Source organism: Ursus arctos, unplaced genomic scaffold (genome assembly GCF_023065955.2).
Source record: "Ursus arctos isolate Adak ecotype North America unplaced genomic scaffold, UrsArc2.0 scaffold_6, whole genome shotgun sequence".
Classification (NCBI taxonomy): domain Eukaryota; kingdom Metazoa; phylum Chordata; class Mammalia; order Carnivora; family Ursidae; genus Ursus; species Ursus arctos.
Genome location: NW_026623078.1, coordinates 54239859 through 54255562, shown reverse-complemented (window position 1 = coordinate 54255562; position 15704 = coordinate 54239859). Strand labels below are relative to the sequence as shown.

The window sequence follows — 15704 nt, the reverse complement described above, 5'->3', positions numbered from 1 at the left end:
ATAACAGTGGAAAGAACAAAGAACTTAAAGACAGAAGATCTAAAGTTCAATCCAATTACAAACTTCCACCTTCTCAAAAAAACATGTATTAAGAATCTACCATATGCACTGTACTACAACAAATGCTTTGGAGTAAAAAAAAAAAAAAAAAGGAAGACACTCTTTCCTCCCTAGGGGATTAAACTCCCAGCTCTAACACCCTCATCTCTAAAAAGGGGACAGCATACATGTCCTATCTACCTTTTAGGGATACTGAGAAGATAAAGTAAGACAGCCAATGTGAAATGCCTCAACAAGTTTTAAGGCAATATATAAGGGATTATAAAATTCCTTCTAGGTCAAAAATGTAAGGCTGCTAAGTCACCTTTACATGGAGTCCATAAACGTAAAGGTAAAAACTGAAACTTTATTTTTCCTTTTGTCTTACTGAAGTTAATAGTGATGCTGATAACATGACTATATGAGTAACAGCTTTGTGAAGAACTACACATTGTAAGCAAATATTTTTAGTTTCTATTATAACATGTATGGTTCACTCATTATTTATATGGTATAGAGATCAGCAAACTTTTTCTATGAAGGGCCACATAATAAATATTTTCAGCTTTGTGGGCCATACGGTCTCTGTTGCAACCACTAAACTCAGGCATGATAGCACAAAAGCAGCCACATTCAATATATAAATGAGTATCGTTATATTCCAATAACTATTTACAAAAACAGGCAGCCGACAGGATTTGGTCCATGGGTCACAGTTTACTGTCCTTAGTCTACATCACTTTGAAAACTGAGAATATTTTTCTAAGCTCTTCTCCAATTTGGGAAATATTTATTTTAGCAAAACAAGTGACAATTTTCTATCTTATATTTGAAGGAATACTATGTAGGAAAACATATTTCATTAGTAAGATTTATACAATGGAGCCACTTTACATAGAAATAAATAGGTTTTAAAAAGCAGAAAACTTACTTGTAATCTTCATTTGCTGCAGTAAAAATGAAAGCTTCCATAGGGTTCCAACAAATTGTATTTGTTCTCATATCTAAGATGACCTGAGAAGGAGGAATAAACCAACCCATCACCATTAAATCAATTCCCTCTCAAATGGATAAGTCTCCCACTTCATTTTCTTTCCTTTTTTTTAATTGATGTAAGCAAATATTTAGTAAACACCTATTATGTGCACAGTACTCAGCTCGGTGCAATACAAAAAGAAGTCAATAATTGTTTACAGAGTACATAGGCTAAGTAGTAAATACTGAAAAATATAAATATGCTTAACAAATGGTCCCTCAACCTCAAATAACTTATACTTTAGTCAGGAAAATGAGATATATGTAAGAAAACTTAAAATACAAACAAAGAGACAGTAAATAATTAAGTATCAAATTGGGGACAAAATTAACAGTGATTTTAGGGTTAAAGAAGAGAAGAAAGGTTTCAAAAAGACAAGCATGATTTGAGCTGACCTGTGAAGGATCAGCATATTAGTATTTCTCAGCAAAAACACTACTGGCATTTTGAGTAGGATAATTTTTGTTATGTGTAACTGTACACTGCAAATGTTTAGCCTCTCAGGCACATGTCCACTAAAGGCCCGTCTCTATTTTTTATTTTATTTTATTTTATTTTATTTTATTTTATTTTATTTTAATTTTATTTTATTTTTAAAGAGTTTATTTATTTATTTGACAGAGAGAAACAGCCAGCGAGAGAGGGAACACAAGCAGAGGGAGTGGGAGAGGGAGAAGCAGGCTCTTAGCAGAGGAGCCTGATGTGGGGTTCGATCCCAGAACGCTGGGATCACGCCCTGAGCAAAAGGCAGACGCTTAACGTCTGTGCCACCCAGGCGCCCCTAAAGGCCCGTCTCTAAAATGCATCTCCCACATTCCTAAAAATAGACCCCTGGTTGAAAACTAATAAGTGTAGGAGAAAAGACAGAAGAAACAATGATAGCCTACTATACAGAATAAATGAGAGATAATAGCATCTCTACCTCCATCAAGGTGACCTCCATGTGACAAACCCTATTTAAATGTTGCCTTACTGACTGAAACAACTATATCAATGGAATGCAAATTGGGACCAGATTTGGAGGGCCTTGAAAGCCAGGCTATCATTCTTTTCTTCAACTAAAAGTAATGGAGCACCATTAAAAACAGAATATGCAGAGGGGGGCAAAAACTACTACTTATTAAACTAGATTTCAACTTAGAATTCTGTTATCATGTTTTATTCTCACCAATGTGCTGAAAAGTAGTTATTAATATCACCATTTTACAGGACAAACACAGACTAAGTTACCTGCTTAAGGTCTAATACCAAAGTTCATGCAAGATCTGCCCACTATACTACATGAATGAGCGAAATGATTAAAGTGGTACTTTGGAAAGATTATCATTTTTATGCAGTTCAAACCTCAATGAATATACTCTACTTGTAATATTTCTGTATTTACTACATGTAGTAAAAATGGTTTAGGAACAACAAAAACATTAAAAGCATTTCTTTCACATGTGGACTATGACAATGGACTTGCAGCACACAAATGGTGGCTAGGCCCTTCTGCACTCTGAATTTGAGCACTTGAAATCAACTTTATACTTTTCACTTATAATGGTACTCCTCTCTTTACTGACAATATGTCAGTCCCTCTTGAGTCAGCTTAAGGCTGTATCAGCTTTGGTATCTAAGTCCTGGAATGACTGCCTTAAAACTGCTGGGAAATGTGTCACCTTGAACAAGTTAGTGCTTATCTAAACAAAATGTCAACTAGTATCCATCAGCATGTAATTAAACAAATAAAGCTGGTTATGTGAATTCATTACAAAACATTCTGGAACTGAATACTGTATGTGTCATATGAAAACCATGGGGGTGTGTAGTAATGGGATGCAATACTTAAGAACTTTGAGCTCAACAAGTACCAGTTTAGGTGCCTAAAACTTACTGGTATTATGGAAGATACAAAGTTGACTAGGATACAGAACTTAGTGAAAATTTAAGGGTCTCTAAAAAGCAACAAGGATATGAGAGAATGCCATTATAATCACTTTGGCTTCTAAGAATAAGCCTATGAAAAAAATTCAATTCTGAAAAAAAACATTTGCTCCGTATTTTTTTGCCACTCACTTCATAGAGGAATGCATTAACAATTGTACAAAGCAGAAACAAACTGAAACTCACCTTTTTCAGGGGAGTAGCTTGCCTCATATCATATAGTACTATATTCCTGTCAGAAGCACAACTTCCCAAGAGAAATGTCTAAAAATAGGAATCACCAGTTAAAAGCCAGGCTTGGCAGCAAACCCTGTCCATTCAATGAACAAATGATTCAATTACCCTTAATGTTTATGTTTAAGATACAAAGTTACAATACTAAAGTCCATTTTTAAGAGAGAACAATGATCACTCATAACCTCAGCAACCTAAGTCAAGTATTTTCATTGCTAAATGCCCATGAGTGTATTTTACATGCCAGTGATGGGAGTGTTCAGATAATTCAGTGTTGTTTTAATAACAGAACATATTTTATTTATCCATTCTTCAACTTGAGCCTATTTCCTAGTTTCCAGTATTATCACTAACCCTTCAACAAACATTTTCATAAATTCAACTCTTCTTTTTCAAAGGATAAAATTTCAGTAGTGAATTACTGAGTCAAAAGTATGAACAATTTTATGGTTTTTGATTATTTAGGACTAGCTGTTTTCCCAAGAGCTGTATCAATATACACTGCAGTGTGGAAATATGTCAATTTTACTGCAACCAAGAAGCATTAAGTAGTGGCATTTAAAAGTTCACATCTGTACAGCAATATTTCCTAATCATATGAACTACTGCCTTTTAATAGTTAAACATTTCCTCATGTTCATTAACTGTATAAATTAAGCCAGTTCTTTGTCCAACTGTTTAATTGCTCCACGTATAAACTAATCTTCAAAGTTACCAAGAGATTATCATGTTAGATGGTATAAGAGAATATCCTGACAGGTAAGTTTTACACTCTCAGAGACCCAAGCTGGTAAAAGGGGAAAAAGGTTAAGTCAAAGTAGCAGGGTATAAAATTGTTTGTATGAAGTACTGGAACATGAGGTGCTGCAGTTCAATGTGAGTTTGGCCTTGTGGTGCTGCTGAGAGATCAGATGGTCAGAGGGCACCCTTCCTGCCCCCAACACATACCTACCTGCAAGTATTTAATTTGCTTATAAGTCAGTTATAGTGTCCAAGAGGCTGACATACCTAACCCTTAGCTTTATGTGAGAACAATCCCTCTACCTACCAGCAGGGCCTGAGTCCCACCGTGCCTCCTTACTCATGGTTCCTGACGCTCATAACTCCTGGCTTCTGCCTATCACTTCCTACTGCAAGTGTAGGAAGAAGAGTTATCTACTACATAGCTGTATGGCTAGCTAACTCCTACTGTATATGTGTACACAGTTCAAATGAAACATCATAAAGCTAATGCTGCAATCATGACTTCTTCTCCAGTCCTTTCCAAAGCCTTCCTTTTTGGGGTACCTGGATGGCTCAGTCAGTTAAGTGTCTGCCTTCGGCTCAGGTCATGATCCCAGGTCCTGGGATTGACCCCCGCCATTGGGCTTCTTGCTAGGCATTCCAGAAGTCTGCTTCTCTCTCTCCCTCTACCTCTCCCCACTGCTCATTTTCTCTCTCTCTAATAATAAAATCTTTACTTAAAAAACAAAAAAACAACCCCAAACCTTCCTTTTTAAATCACTTCCTCTGAGACTTTCCCCTAGTTACTGACTCCTCTCAATCTTTCTTGGTTTCTCATTCTGCCACCTCAAAGTGTGACCAGGTTCCATTTCTAAAAATAAAGACTTTAATCTGAGAAAAGTAAAAAATTCAACCTAGACTGAAAGCCGACTTTTACACTACAAAATGTGGCAATGCTCAGCATAAAACTTTTGGCTTTAGCAAAACTGTAGGCTTCAATATTTTAACAGAAAATTAATTATTAATTATTAGAGGAAACAAATACACTCCATTTGTTCACAGCAACATGCCCTTCCCATTAAATTTAATATAGGATAAGAGACATGCACACCATTTGCTTTTACCCCTCAATTCATAATGGTAATAAAAAAAAAAAACAAAAAACAAACCCACACAGCTGAACAAATATAGTTGTTATACAGTCAAGTTTGAAAAACATGGTCACTAGGTCATCACTAATAACTAATTACGATTTTTGGAATTAACCATCAGCTCTTCTGACATAGGTGTTTACCAGAATAGAGACGCAAAATAACTGTTTATACCTCAGACATGTAGGAATCAGTATCGCTCTGTTCTATTTTTTTAATAGTAATAACGTCATCCTAAATTTGGGTAGCATCTTTAAAAAATACTCATAAAATTTATCACGTTTTACCCTCATGACCTTCATTTTAAAAATAAAGAAGCAAATATAGAGAAGAAGTGTGACTTATATAAGGTCACTACCAAGGTACGCTAGCAGAAAATACAGTTTCAGTTTAACTCCACACCAAGTAGGACACAAAATGTTCCTACAAATTGCTTGTGTTTGTAGCCTGTTTCTGCCTAGGGTCACCTTGGCCTGGCTCTGCAAAGCTGGCTTGCCCCCTCATGCCATATCTCACTTCTACAACCAAACGATGATGGAGGATGGAGTGAGGAAGATATAATACAGATAGATACTTTAGACCAGGGGTCAGCAAACTTTTTCTGTAAAGGACCAAAGAGTAAATATTTTAAACTTCTGTGGGCCAATTCTGCTATCATAGTACAGAGGCAGCTACAAACAATATATAAACAAAAGGGCATGACTGTGTTCTAGTAAAACTTGATTTATAAAAACAGGCAGTGGGCTCATGAACCAGTTTGCCAACCCCTGCTCTTGACCTGTAACCCCTCCCAGAAGTGTGCAGGCAGGTATGTGCTGGGGACAAGAAGGGTGCTCTCTGACCATCTGACCTCTCAGCAGCACCACAAGGTCAAATTCACATCGAACTGCACCACCTCATGTTCCAATACTTTATATAAATGATTTTATCTTCTACTACTTTGACTTAACATTTTTTCCTTTTATCAGCTTGGTCTCTGAGAGTGCAAAACTTACATATCAGGATAATCTCTTATACCATCTAACATGATAATCTCCTGATAACTTTGAAGATTAGTTTATACATGCAACAATTTCCTTTTCTTTCTGCAGGAAAGGTATCTCTACTGAGTCTTTTGGACAATGAGTTCATCTATTGTTATGTATTCAGAAATAGCTCAGGGAAAGATCTTAAGTCCAAGGACTAGCTTAGCCTTTAGGGCAGCCTCCTTTCCTAAATTCAGACCTAAATAAACAGTAAGTAGAGTTTAATCTCCAACTCTTCCCTCAGACCTTGAAGGACTTAGGAATCACCATATCAGACTTCTGAGCAAAGAAAAATACAACTGTCATTATGCAGTATAGTAGTAATCATGCATATTACTACAAATCATTAGTGCCCTTGTCACTTACAAATAGAGAAAACAATGCTCAATGCCTCTTCTGATCTCAAAGAGAGTTAAAAAATGAACATTTCCCCATATACAATGATGTAATCTGTAGAACATGAGTACTGAAGACATGAGTAAAACTGTTCACAGTACAGTATTTGCTTGAATTCTACTCCTATGAGTACATGCACACACCTTCCTCTAACAGTGCATAACACTGGTATATGGGACTAAACTGGGCAAACACGTCGAGATCTGACCAAAGATATCAGAACTCAGATATAATCTGGAAAACTAACCAAATGCCAGAAGCCAATTAAAATTTAAACAAAATTCTTTTATCATACACTCAAAAGTTTCCTAAACAGAGCTGAAATTATTAAATAAAGAAAGAGGAAGCAGAAGTATTTTAAAAAGCAGCATTACCTCAATTGGGTTAAATTTAACACTACTTATACTGTCGAATCCCCAGGTCATTGAACATATAGGACTTGTTCTTTGTTCATCCCAAATGTCTACTTGCTGTCCACATGTGGCAAAAACAGCTTCTTTCCAATGATGATCAATTCCCGTATACACTGTCTTTAAGAGCAAAGATGTTGTTATAGATGGGTCTTTCTATCATTAATATTTCAAATCTACATATTTTAAATATATTTACCCACATTCTCATTTTTTAAAGAAAATCCCTGTTTACAAAGAAACTCCTCTGAAGCCTTTACTTAAGACTCACTCCGTAGAGCATACAACTCTTGATCTCAGGGTTGTGAGTTCAAGCCCCACATTGGACATGGAACCTACTTAAAATAAAAATTGAAAAAAAAAAAAAATAAAGGAGAACACAGTACCATAAAAAGTAACGATTCCTATCTAACACATTCTAGGAATACAGAAAACTGTTAACATTGGACGTATTTAATTAAGTTTGAATACATATCACTGAAGTAATCCCTAATCATCACTGGGTATTCGAGGACCTTGCAAACAATTAATGAAATGCAAGGGTAAGGTCTAAAACACTTAGTTCCACATTTAATACATGAAGTACTGATTCCCAGGACAAAAATACCGAAACCAACAACTGGATTAAAATTTAGGGAGAGAAATAAATCTGGCAATGGTGGATGCTAATATTGTTAAAATCAATAAAATCTCATAAATTTGTTATTATCCACTTAAAAGACGTGATTGATCTATTCAAGGCCAGATTAAAATCTGTCTTTATACTATGTGCTAAAAAATGTTTGGAAAGCAAATTCAAGGGAAATATTTAGCCAACACTTTAGGCTTTTAAGAACTCTTAGCAGCATCCGCAGGCTTCCAATTATTTTCTATTCACGAAGGCAAGTCTGACAAACTTTTCCGCAGTAAAAATTAATCTCCATTACCACAGATATAGGGGTAAAATGAAATATTTAAAAAATATTTGGAGCTCCTAGAGAAAAGACATTTTCAAGAATGAAACCAATTTTGTTTTAGGAATTACTAACTTTTTTACCACTTGAAAATTATTACCATGTTATACTCATGTCCCACCTCCATGTACCTTTAAAAACATTTACAATTTCTTGAAATCTGAAAAGCAGAACTTAAATATATACCAACATAATACTGAAATGACAAATTGATTTTTAAAATGCAGATATTTAAAGATTAATCTAACTTTAGAAGTTCGCTTAATTTCAAAATGTAAGCATTATGAAACATGGGTAGGCCATATGATCTGAATTATACTTAAGATATAACTAAACCATATCATCTGATTTGCAGAATAATGTTTTACGAAATGTAAATGAGATTTATACAAAAAACATCGTATTATAATACCTCTTCATTGCCTAAGGGGTTCTTTCAAGTAAGAAATTCGGAGCTTTGTGTAAGAACTATGATAATATAAATCAGAGAGAAGCCAAAGCATTATTTTTCTTATAGATTTCCTCCCATGGACTTGCCATAAGAAATGTTTCATTGCATCCTCCAGCTAAACGCAGAAGCTGAACCCAATACAATGAACACCAAAGACCCATTCAAATTCTTTAGCTGCAAAGGACTTAACTGCATTAAATATTACTTAAAATAGGTCAATTATTGCAGACTAAAGTCTCATTTACATCTTTTTAAAAAATTAATTCCGAAATAATTTTAAGAGAAGACTTTCAATAGACAAAGTATAGGCCAATTTATTTCTGTACCTTTCCTAATATTGTATGCAATGGTTCCTCCTCTTCTCCATAGCCTGGTCCATCCATTTTCCACTGCTTCACAGTTTTGTCATCACCAACCTCAAAACATTAATGATTCAGATGATAATGAACTACTGTTATTAACTGTAAACTTGATAACATATACATCAAATTATAAACATCTCTAGTTTAAAAAATACACATCCCATACTCTTCCAGTACTATATTTGTTGATTCATTTATGTCCCACCATGTTATAGTAAAGATTTGTGACAAATACATAGGGGATAAAATTAAAAATAAGACAGTATAAGAGCAAAAGGAGAGTAGAAACAAAGTCAGGCCATAAATATGGCAAAAAAATGCATACTGTGATAAGGATGGCATTTCAAATTAGGGAGAAAAGTGGATTATAATAAAATAGTATTATGGTATCAGGTTAGTCATTTAAAAAGTTTGAAGCAATCTGATACCTGACATAAATACAAAATTCCACATAATTTTAATTGTAAAAAATTCCAATACAAAACATAAAAATAGTAGACAGAAGTCATTTTTATAATCTTGCCATGGGTAAAGCCTTCTTTGCATGACATAAGACTCCAAAACTATTAAGTCAATGGTTTTCAAACTGTGAAATGCAGACATCTGAAGGATCCTGAGAATTTTTCAGGGGTCCATAAGGTCAAAACTATTTCCATAATGTTGTAAAGACATCATTTGCCTTTTCAGTGAACTGACAGTTGCGCAGATGGTGAAAAAGCCACAGCAGGTAGGACTATTAGCACCTGAGCCCAAATCAAACCAAGGTAATGAACAATGGTAATTTAGGCTTGGGCATGTGGCAGATACATTCAAGATATTAGGTGAAATAAGCTGCAAAACAGAATGCACAATATAACTTAGTTTAGGGTTAAAAACATAAAATAATCATATACAGGGTGCGAACGATTGTATATATATACGCCAAACCACTAGTTTTAACTGAAAATAGAAATACAGGGTATGTTAACTTTCTTGTTTTTTACATTATATACAATCTACATCCACTTTCTAAATAAAAATATTAACAAAGATATATATTTATCTAGGAGAGGGGTATAAATTTAGTTCTTTCCTTAAAGCAAATTCAAAAAGAGAAACCCTTCCTGCAAAACAATTCATAGCGCCCATGATATTACAACAGGTAAGTGATTAGGAGAGAAGTTTGGTACTAAGGTCAGAGAGGAATTTTTTTGTTGAAGATGCTAACAGAATCATTAACAACATCCTTATAATAGACAAAACATATTTAATAGGGTTATATCTTAATGACAACCTGAATCTGAGTTATTGGCATCATACCAAAAACTCAATTTTGGAAACCCATTACTGGGAGCTAGTAAGATCTAATTTAGGTACTGAGGTCTTTGTTAATCTAGCCTGACCCACTGGAATTTTAGCATTTATGCAAGACAGATAATTGTCATTGAGAATGTCTACCCTAAAGATTGCTTCTTTCGATCAAGCTTCTTATAGTATCTGCAAGCTCAAGACTGAATTCCTTTGTAATTGACTAAGCTGCCCTATACAGTCTGCTGAGTATAAGCCTTAGCAGATCATCAATGCTGAGAAAGGTTTAACATTTTGTAGAAATGAGGAGCCAAGCAACATACGCCTGGTCAGGATATCTTATCTCAAGGCTGAGTAGGCTGAAAAAGACCTGTTGGTGCCACAAATGGAGATATAGTAGATATTATGAAATACAGGTAATAAAGATTTATCTTTTGCAGCATTGTGTATTGAACATTTTTTGAAACACTAAGTGCTAAAATTCGGCCAACAAGCAGTTTTCATGTGTCTTATCTGAAGAAAGGAAGTGAACAGTGACTATGAAATATTTTTCAGCCTTTATTCATTTTAAGTATATATATACATATATATATAAAACCCAGCCAGTAAATCCTCTGGCTGGGATATTAAACAAATCAATATATCCAAAAGAATAACCAACTGAAAGTGGAGTTATAGTCAGTCTGCTCCAACTTCCCACTCAATTCCTTCTACAACATATTGTATACAGGGTCATGAAGCTTGTGTAAACCCCTTTAGTAAAAAATACCTGAATTCCCTACCAAGTAGCCTATTTCGGTTTTTGACAGCGAGTAAGTTTGTCCCTACACTGAAAACAAATCTTTTAACATTAACAACTATTACTAACGCTGCTATACAGAAAAGTCCATTTCTTCTTCCACATGACAATCTTTCAAATATTTAAAGGTCTCCCAGAAGTCATCTCTTCCCTTTGCTATTCCTTTGCAATCTACCTTGGCACCCAGCGCACTACTCAAGATTTACATGGTTGATTAGCGAGTATGTATACACAAACTGCTATATATATATAGGTCAAAACAGATGAAAGGATAGACACCAAACTGCCAACAGTGGTAAAACTGAAATTACAGGACTGTTAACTTTCTATTTTTTACAGGTTTATATTCCTAAAGTATTTCTTTCAGTCTTCATCTCCATCATCCTTTGTAGTAGTTCACAGAACCAATGATTCTTTTCTCCTGGGACATTAAGCTTGTTTACCGGCTTACTTCTAGATCTCTGGCTACTCCTAGAGTTTTCCTACTTCCTACCTAGGAGCAGGCACTCCCCAAGGCTATTTCCCTGACATTTCTGTATTTCTACATTTTCCATCACTTTCCCCCAATGACGCCATACCACGACTTCAATCATTATTCCTGTACTGATGATACCAAGTTTAGTTCTCACTTCCCTCCTCAAATCCAGACCTACATCTGTAAGGGTGTGATAGACCTCTTCATTCAGATAGTCCATTGCAGTCCAGTTCATCATACCATATCCTTCCCATTCCCTTTCTCCTCTGAAGCTTCTGACACTCTTGACTTCCCCATTTCTAGAAGGAAAAGGAATCTTCCTAAATACCCCTCAGTTGCCAAGCCTGTCACACCCCCAAAATGTTTCTAAACCTAACGACTTCTTTCCACGGTTTTCCCTCCCTAGCACAGATTCATTTTTGCCTACCCAGATTATTAAAACAGCCTCAAGGGGCGCCTGGGTGGCGCAGTCATTAAGCGTCTGCCTTAGGCTCAGGGCATGATCCTGGCGTTCTGGGATCAAGCCCCACATCAGACTTCTCCATCTCCCACTCCCCCCTGCTTGTGTTCCCTCTCTCGCTGGCTGTCTCTCTCTGTCAAATAAATAAATAAAATCTTAAAAAAAAAAAATTAAAACAGCCTCTAAACTGATCACTTACTGCTGTCAAATTAATTACCTCAAAGCACAGCTTAGATTCTGTCATTCCTGTTACAAAACTTTCAACGAACTTGAGCAGACATTTGCACACTAATGTTTACAGCAGCATTATTCATAAAAGCAGAAGATGGAGACAATCCAAATGTCCACTGATGGATGAACGGATAAACAAAACATATGTATGTACAACAGAGTATGATTCAACCATAAAAAGGAAAGAAATTCTGACACCAGCTACAACATGGATGAACCATAAAGACATTACACTAAATGAAATAAGGCAGACACAAAAGGGCAAATATGACATAATTCCACTTATGTGAGGTACCCAGAATAGTAAGCTGCATAGAAAAAGAAAGTGGAACAGTGGTTACAAAGGGCCAGGGGAAGATGGGAATAAGGAGTTACTGTTTAATGGACATGAGTTTCAGTTTGGGAAGATGAAAAAGTGGTAAGGGTCTCACAATAATGTGAATGTACTTAATGCCACTGAAATGTACACTTAAAAATGATTAGAATGGTAAACTGTACATTCTCTATACCTTACGACACACACAGATACTTCAAAAATTTACTACTCTCTGACAAAGTACAAATTACTCATCTCGAACACTGAAAATAGTCCAGAGTAAACAGATTACCTTTCTAGCCTCGCCTTGCATTAATCCCACTTCTCAGTGTTCTACAGAATATTAATTCGATAACATATTAAGTAATTATTTATTTTAAAAAATCAAGAAATATGAAGAAGACTGAAGTATATAAAGAAAACTAGGACTTTTCAAGGCTTTATAAAAAGTTATTTTGGGTTGTGAAACTCCAAAAGGCTCTTGGAACAAATAAATGAATTCAAAAAACATTAGCTCAGTCTTACGCATGTTGAAAAGAGTTAATGACTAATTGAATTATACTTACAGTAAAAAAAGAAGTCCCACAAAAGCGAGTACATATTCCTCGTACAAAACCTTCATGTGCTTGTACTGTACGGATACATTTTCGTTTAGTCAAGTTCCAAATTCTAACCTATGATAAAGCATAGCAAGAAATTTTAGTGAACTATAAACATAAAATGTTCAGGCACAGGAGTACTACATCCAAGAAAAATAAATTCACAATGAAAAGGCTATGACTCACTCTACCAGACTGCTAAAAACAAAATCCTCTAGTTTAAAATACTACAGTGCATATGGATAGTATATCAACAAGCAGAAAATTCAATCTGTTAAGTACTCTGTTGATTCTAGTTTAAAATGTTTCAAAGCTTTCTTTTCTTGCCAGAGTGAAAATAAGTGTTGAATCATTAATAACATCCTCTGTGGGAGGGAGGGGGGGAACCAAATACCTTTACTACTGTAAACATGCTTGAGCCTTCAGCTCAACTGAGCCTTCAGCTGCTACCTTTCTAATTTCTGAGGCTTAGATGAGAAACTACTGTAGTTCATAATTCAAACAGAATTCATTCTTGAGAATTAATAGAAACCAGGACATAGAAAAATTAAATCAAACCAATTAAAATCCATAGTAATGCAAAACTAACAAACATTTGTAACACAACTACTTTTAGTTTAAAATAGCAATGTTTAGAATGACACTTGCCTCTCCATCACATGCCCCAGAAAGGACAGTAGCCAGGCTCTTTGGATGCTTTGCCAAGCAATTGACTCCATCTCGGTGACCATCCAGAGAAGCAAGGAATGGTTTTGCAAATACCCGTTCCAGTTTGGTAGCATTTAAAGCTCTTATGTATTCTCGTGGGACCTCAAAAGGATGTAAGGTAGGATCATAGTTTCTTGGAACTGAAATAAAAATGACTCCTCTTAATAAAATAATTCACTTTTAATATTTCCTGTGGTCTTCCTCAGCTAATTATTCAATTTGTTACTCAATAAGCCTTTGTTAGGAACACTGTTCTATGCCTAGCACTGTGAAAAATACAAAAGTAGATGACCTTTTACTCAGAAACCTCTCCAAAACTACCGGAAAACTATGGAATGCATACATCTTGCAAAATACTTAGACCCTGGGGCGCCTGGGTGGCACAGCGGTTAAGCGTCTGCCTTTGGCTCAGGGCGTGATCCCGGCGTTATGGGATCAAGCCCCACATCAGGCTCTTCTGCTGAGCCTGCTTCTTCCTCTCCCACTCCCCCTGCTTGTGTTCCCTCTCTCGCTGGCTGTCTCTATCTCTGTCAAATAAATAAATAAAATAAAATCTTAAAAAAAAAAATACTTAGACCCTACATATAACCTCAGCTTTTCCTTTTATATGCCCTACTACATTCTTTAACTGGGTTGTAAAGCTTTCATGGGTAGGGCTTCCACCACATTCTTCATTTTACTACTTATGCCTAGCACAATGCGTGGTACAAAACAAATTTATGACAAATGTTTACTCAACTGAACTCTAAGCTCCTTTTGGGGCAGGATTAGCACTATTTATCTCCAGTGCTAACCACTATACTGATAGACATACACTGTGGGGTTTTTTTTTAAGATTTTATTTATTTATTTGACAGAGAGAGAGAGGCAGCGAGAGAGGGAGCACAAGCAGGCGGAGAGGGAGCAGCAGGCTCCCCGCTGAGCAGGGAACCCAATGTGGCGCTCAATCCCAGAATGCTGGGATCACGACCTGAGCCGAAGGCAGACGCTTAATGACTGAGCCACCCAGGCACCCCAAGGCATACACTGTGATTATGATTATAGTTACTTTTTATTGAGCATTTCACACATTTGTTTACTTATTTAAAAAACTTATTAACTTATTTAAAAAACAGTTCACCATGTCCCAAGCACTGTTCCAAATACTGTGTATTAACGCATTTAATCTCCAAAGCACCCTATGGGTAAGTTCTATTACTATTTCCCATTTTATAGCTGGGAAGTTGAGGTACGGAGAGGTAACTTCCTATGAAGTGATAATGACAGGATTCAAACAAAAGCAGTCTGGTTTCAGAATACATGTTCCTAACTATTATGCTATGCTGCCGAACATGTCTCAGTAAATTAGTTGTGCTTAGGAAATAATTCTAAGCCCACATGTCTAAAAAACCCTTAATGTTTAAAAGTAAATGCATCTTCTTACCCCACACCTTCACCTTGCTGTCTTTTTTTTTTTTCTCTAACTCCCTGTTAATGGTATTACATCCAACATTCAATCAAAATTTACAAGAAAATAACACCTAAACAAGAATGAAAGAATAAAAAAAGGTAACAAATGGGCGCCTGGGTGGCTTAGTTGGTTAAGCAGCTGACTACCAACTTCGGCTCAGGTCATGATCTTGGGGTCCTGGGATCTGCGCCCAGAGGGGAGTCCACTTGAGGTTCTTTCTCTCTCTCTCTCTCAAATAAATAAATAAATCTTTTTTAAAAAAGGGTGGGGTAACAAATGTCTTCCTTGATTTATGTTTTACAGAGCTCCTAAGCTTCTATTTTTCCATATTGTTATTAAAACTTCCATGAAGGGCACCTGGGTGGCTCAGTCAGCTAAATGTCTGCCTTCAGCTCAGGTCTTGAACTCAGGGTCCTGGGACTGAGCCCCAGGTCATGCTCCCTGCCCAGTGGGGAGTCTGCTTCTTCCTCTCCCTCTGCCCCTTCCCCTGCTCAAATAAATAAATAAAATCTCTCAAAAAAATAAATAAAATCTTTTAAAAAACCACTTTCATCAGAAACTATAAAGAAACAAGAAGATATCATAGAAAATAAGACACTCGATAACAACAGATGACTAATAATCTCCTAACATGGAGATTATGACCAGCCAGTCACTCACTCATTCCTTCAGA

The 15704-nt window shown here is 36.0% G+C and overlaps 1 protein-coding gene across 1 annotated transcript in view; it reads right to left on the bottom strand.

Annotated features, from left to right (window-relative positions):
* Positions 1-15704, bottom strand: part of DCAF13 (DDB1 and CUL4 associated factor 13) — a 28113-nt gene that overhangs the window by 10856 nt on the left and 1553 nt on the right. Inside the window, exons 2-7 of the mRNA XM_026495593.4 lie at positions 13522-13721; positions 12841-12948; positions 8671-8760; positions 6905-7060; positions 3188-3265; positions 971-1053 (exon numbers count right to left, since the gene is read on the bottom strand). Of these exons, the coding sequence (XP_026351378.1) occupies positions 971-1053; positions 3188-3265; positions 6905-7060; positions 8671-8760; positions 12841-12948; positions 13522-13721 (715 nt within the window). The remainder of the gene's footprint in view (positions 1-970; positions 1054-3187; positions 3266-6904; positions 7061-8670; positions 8761-12840; positions 12949-13521; positions 13722-15704) is intronic.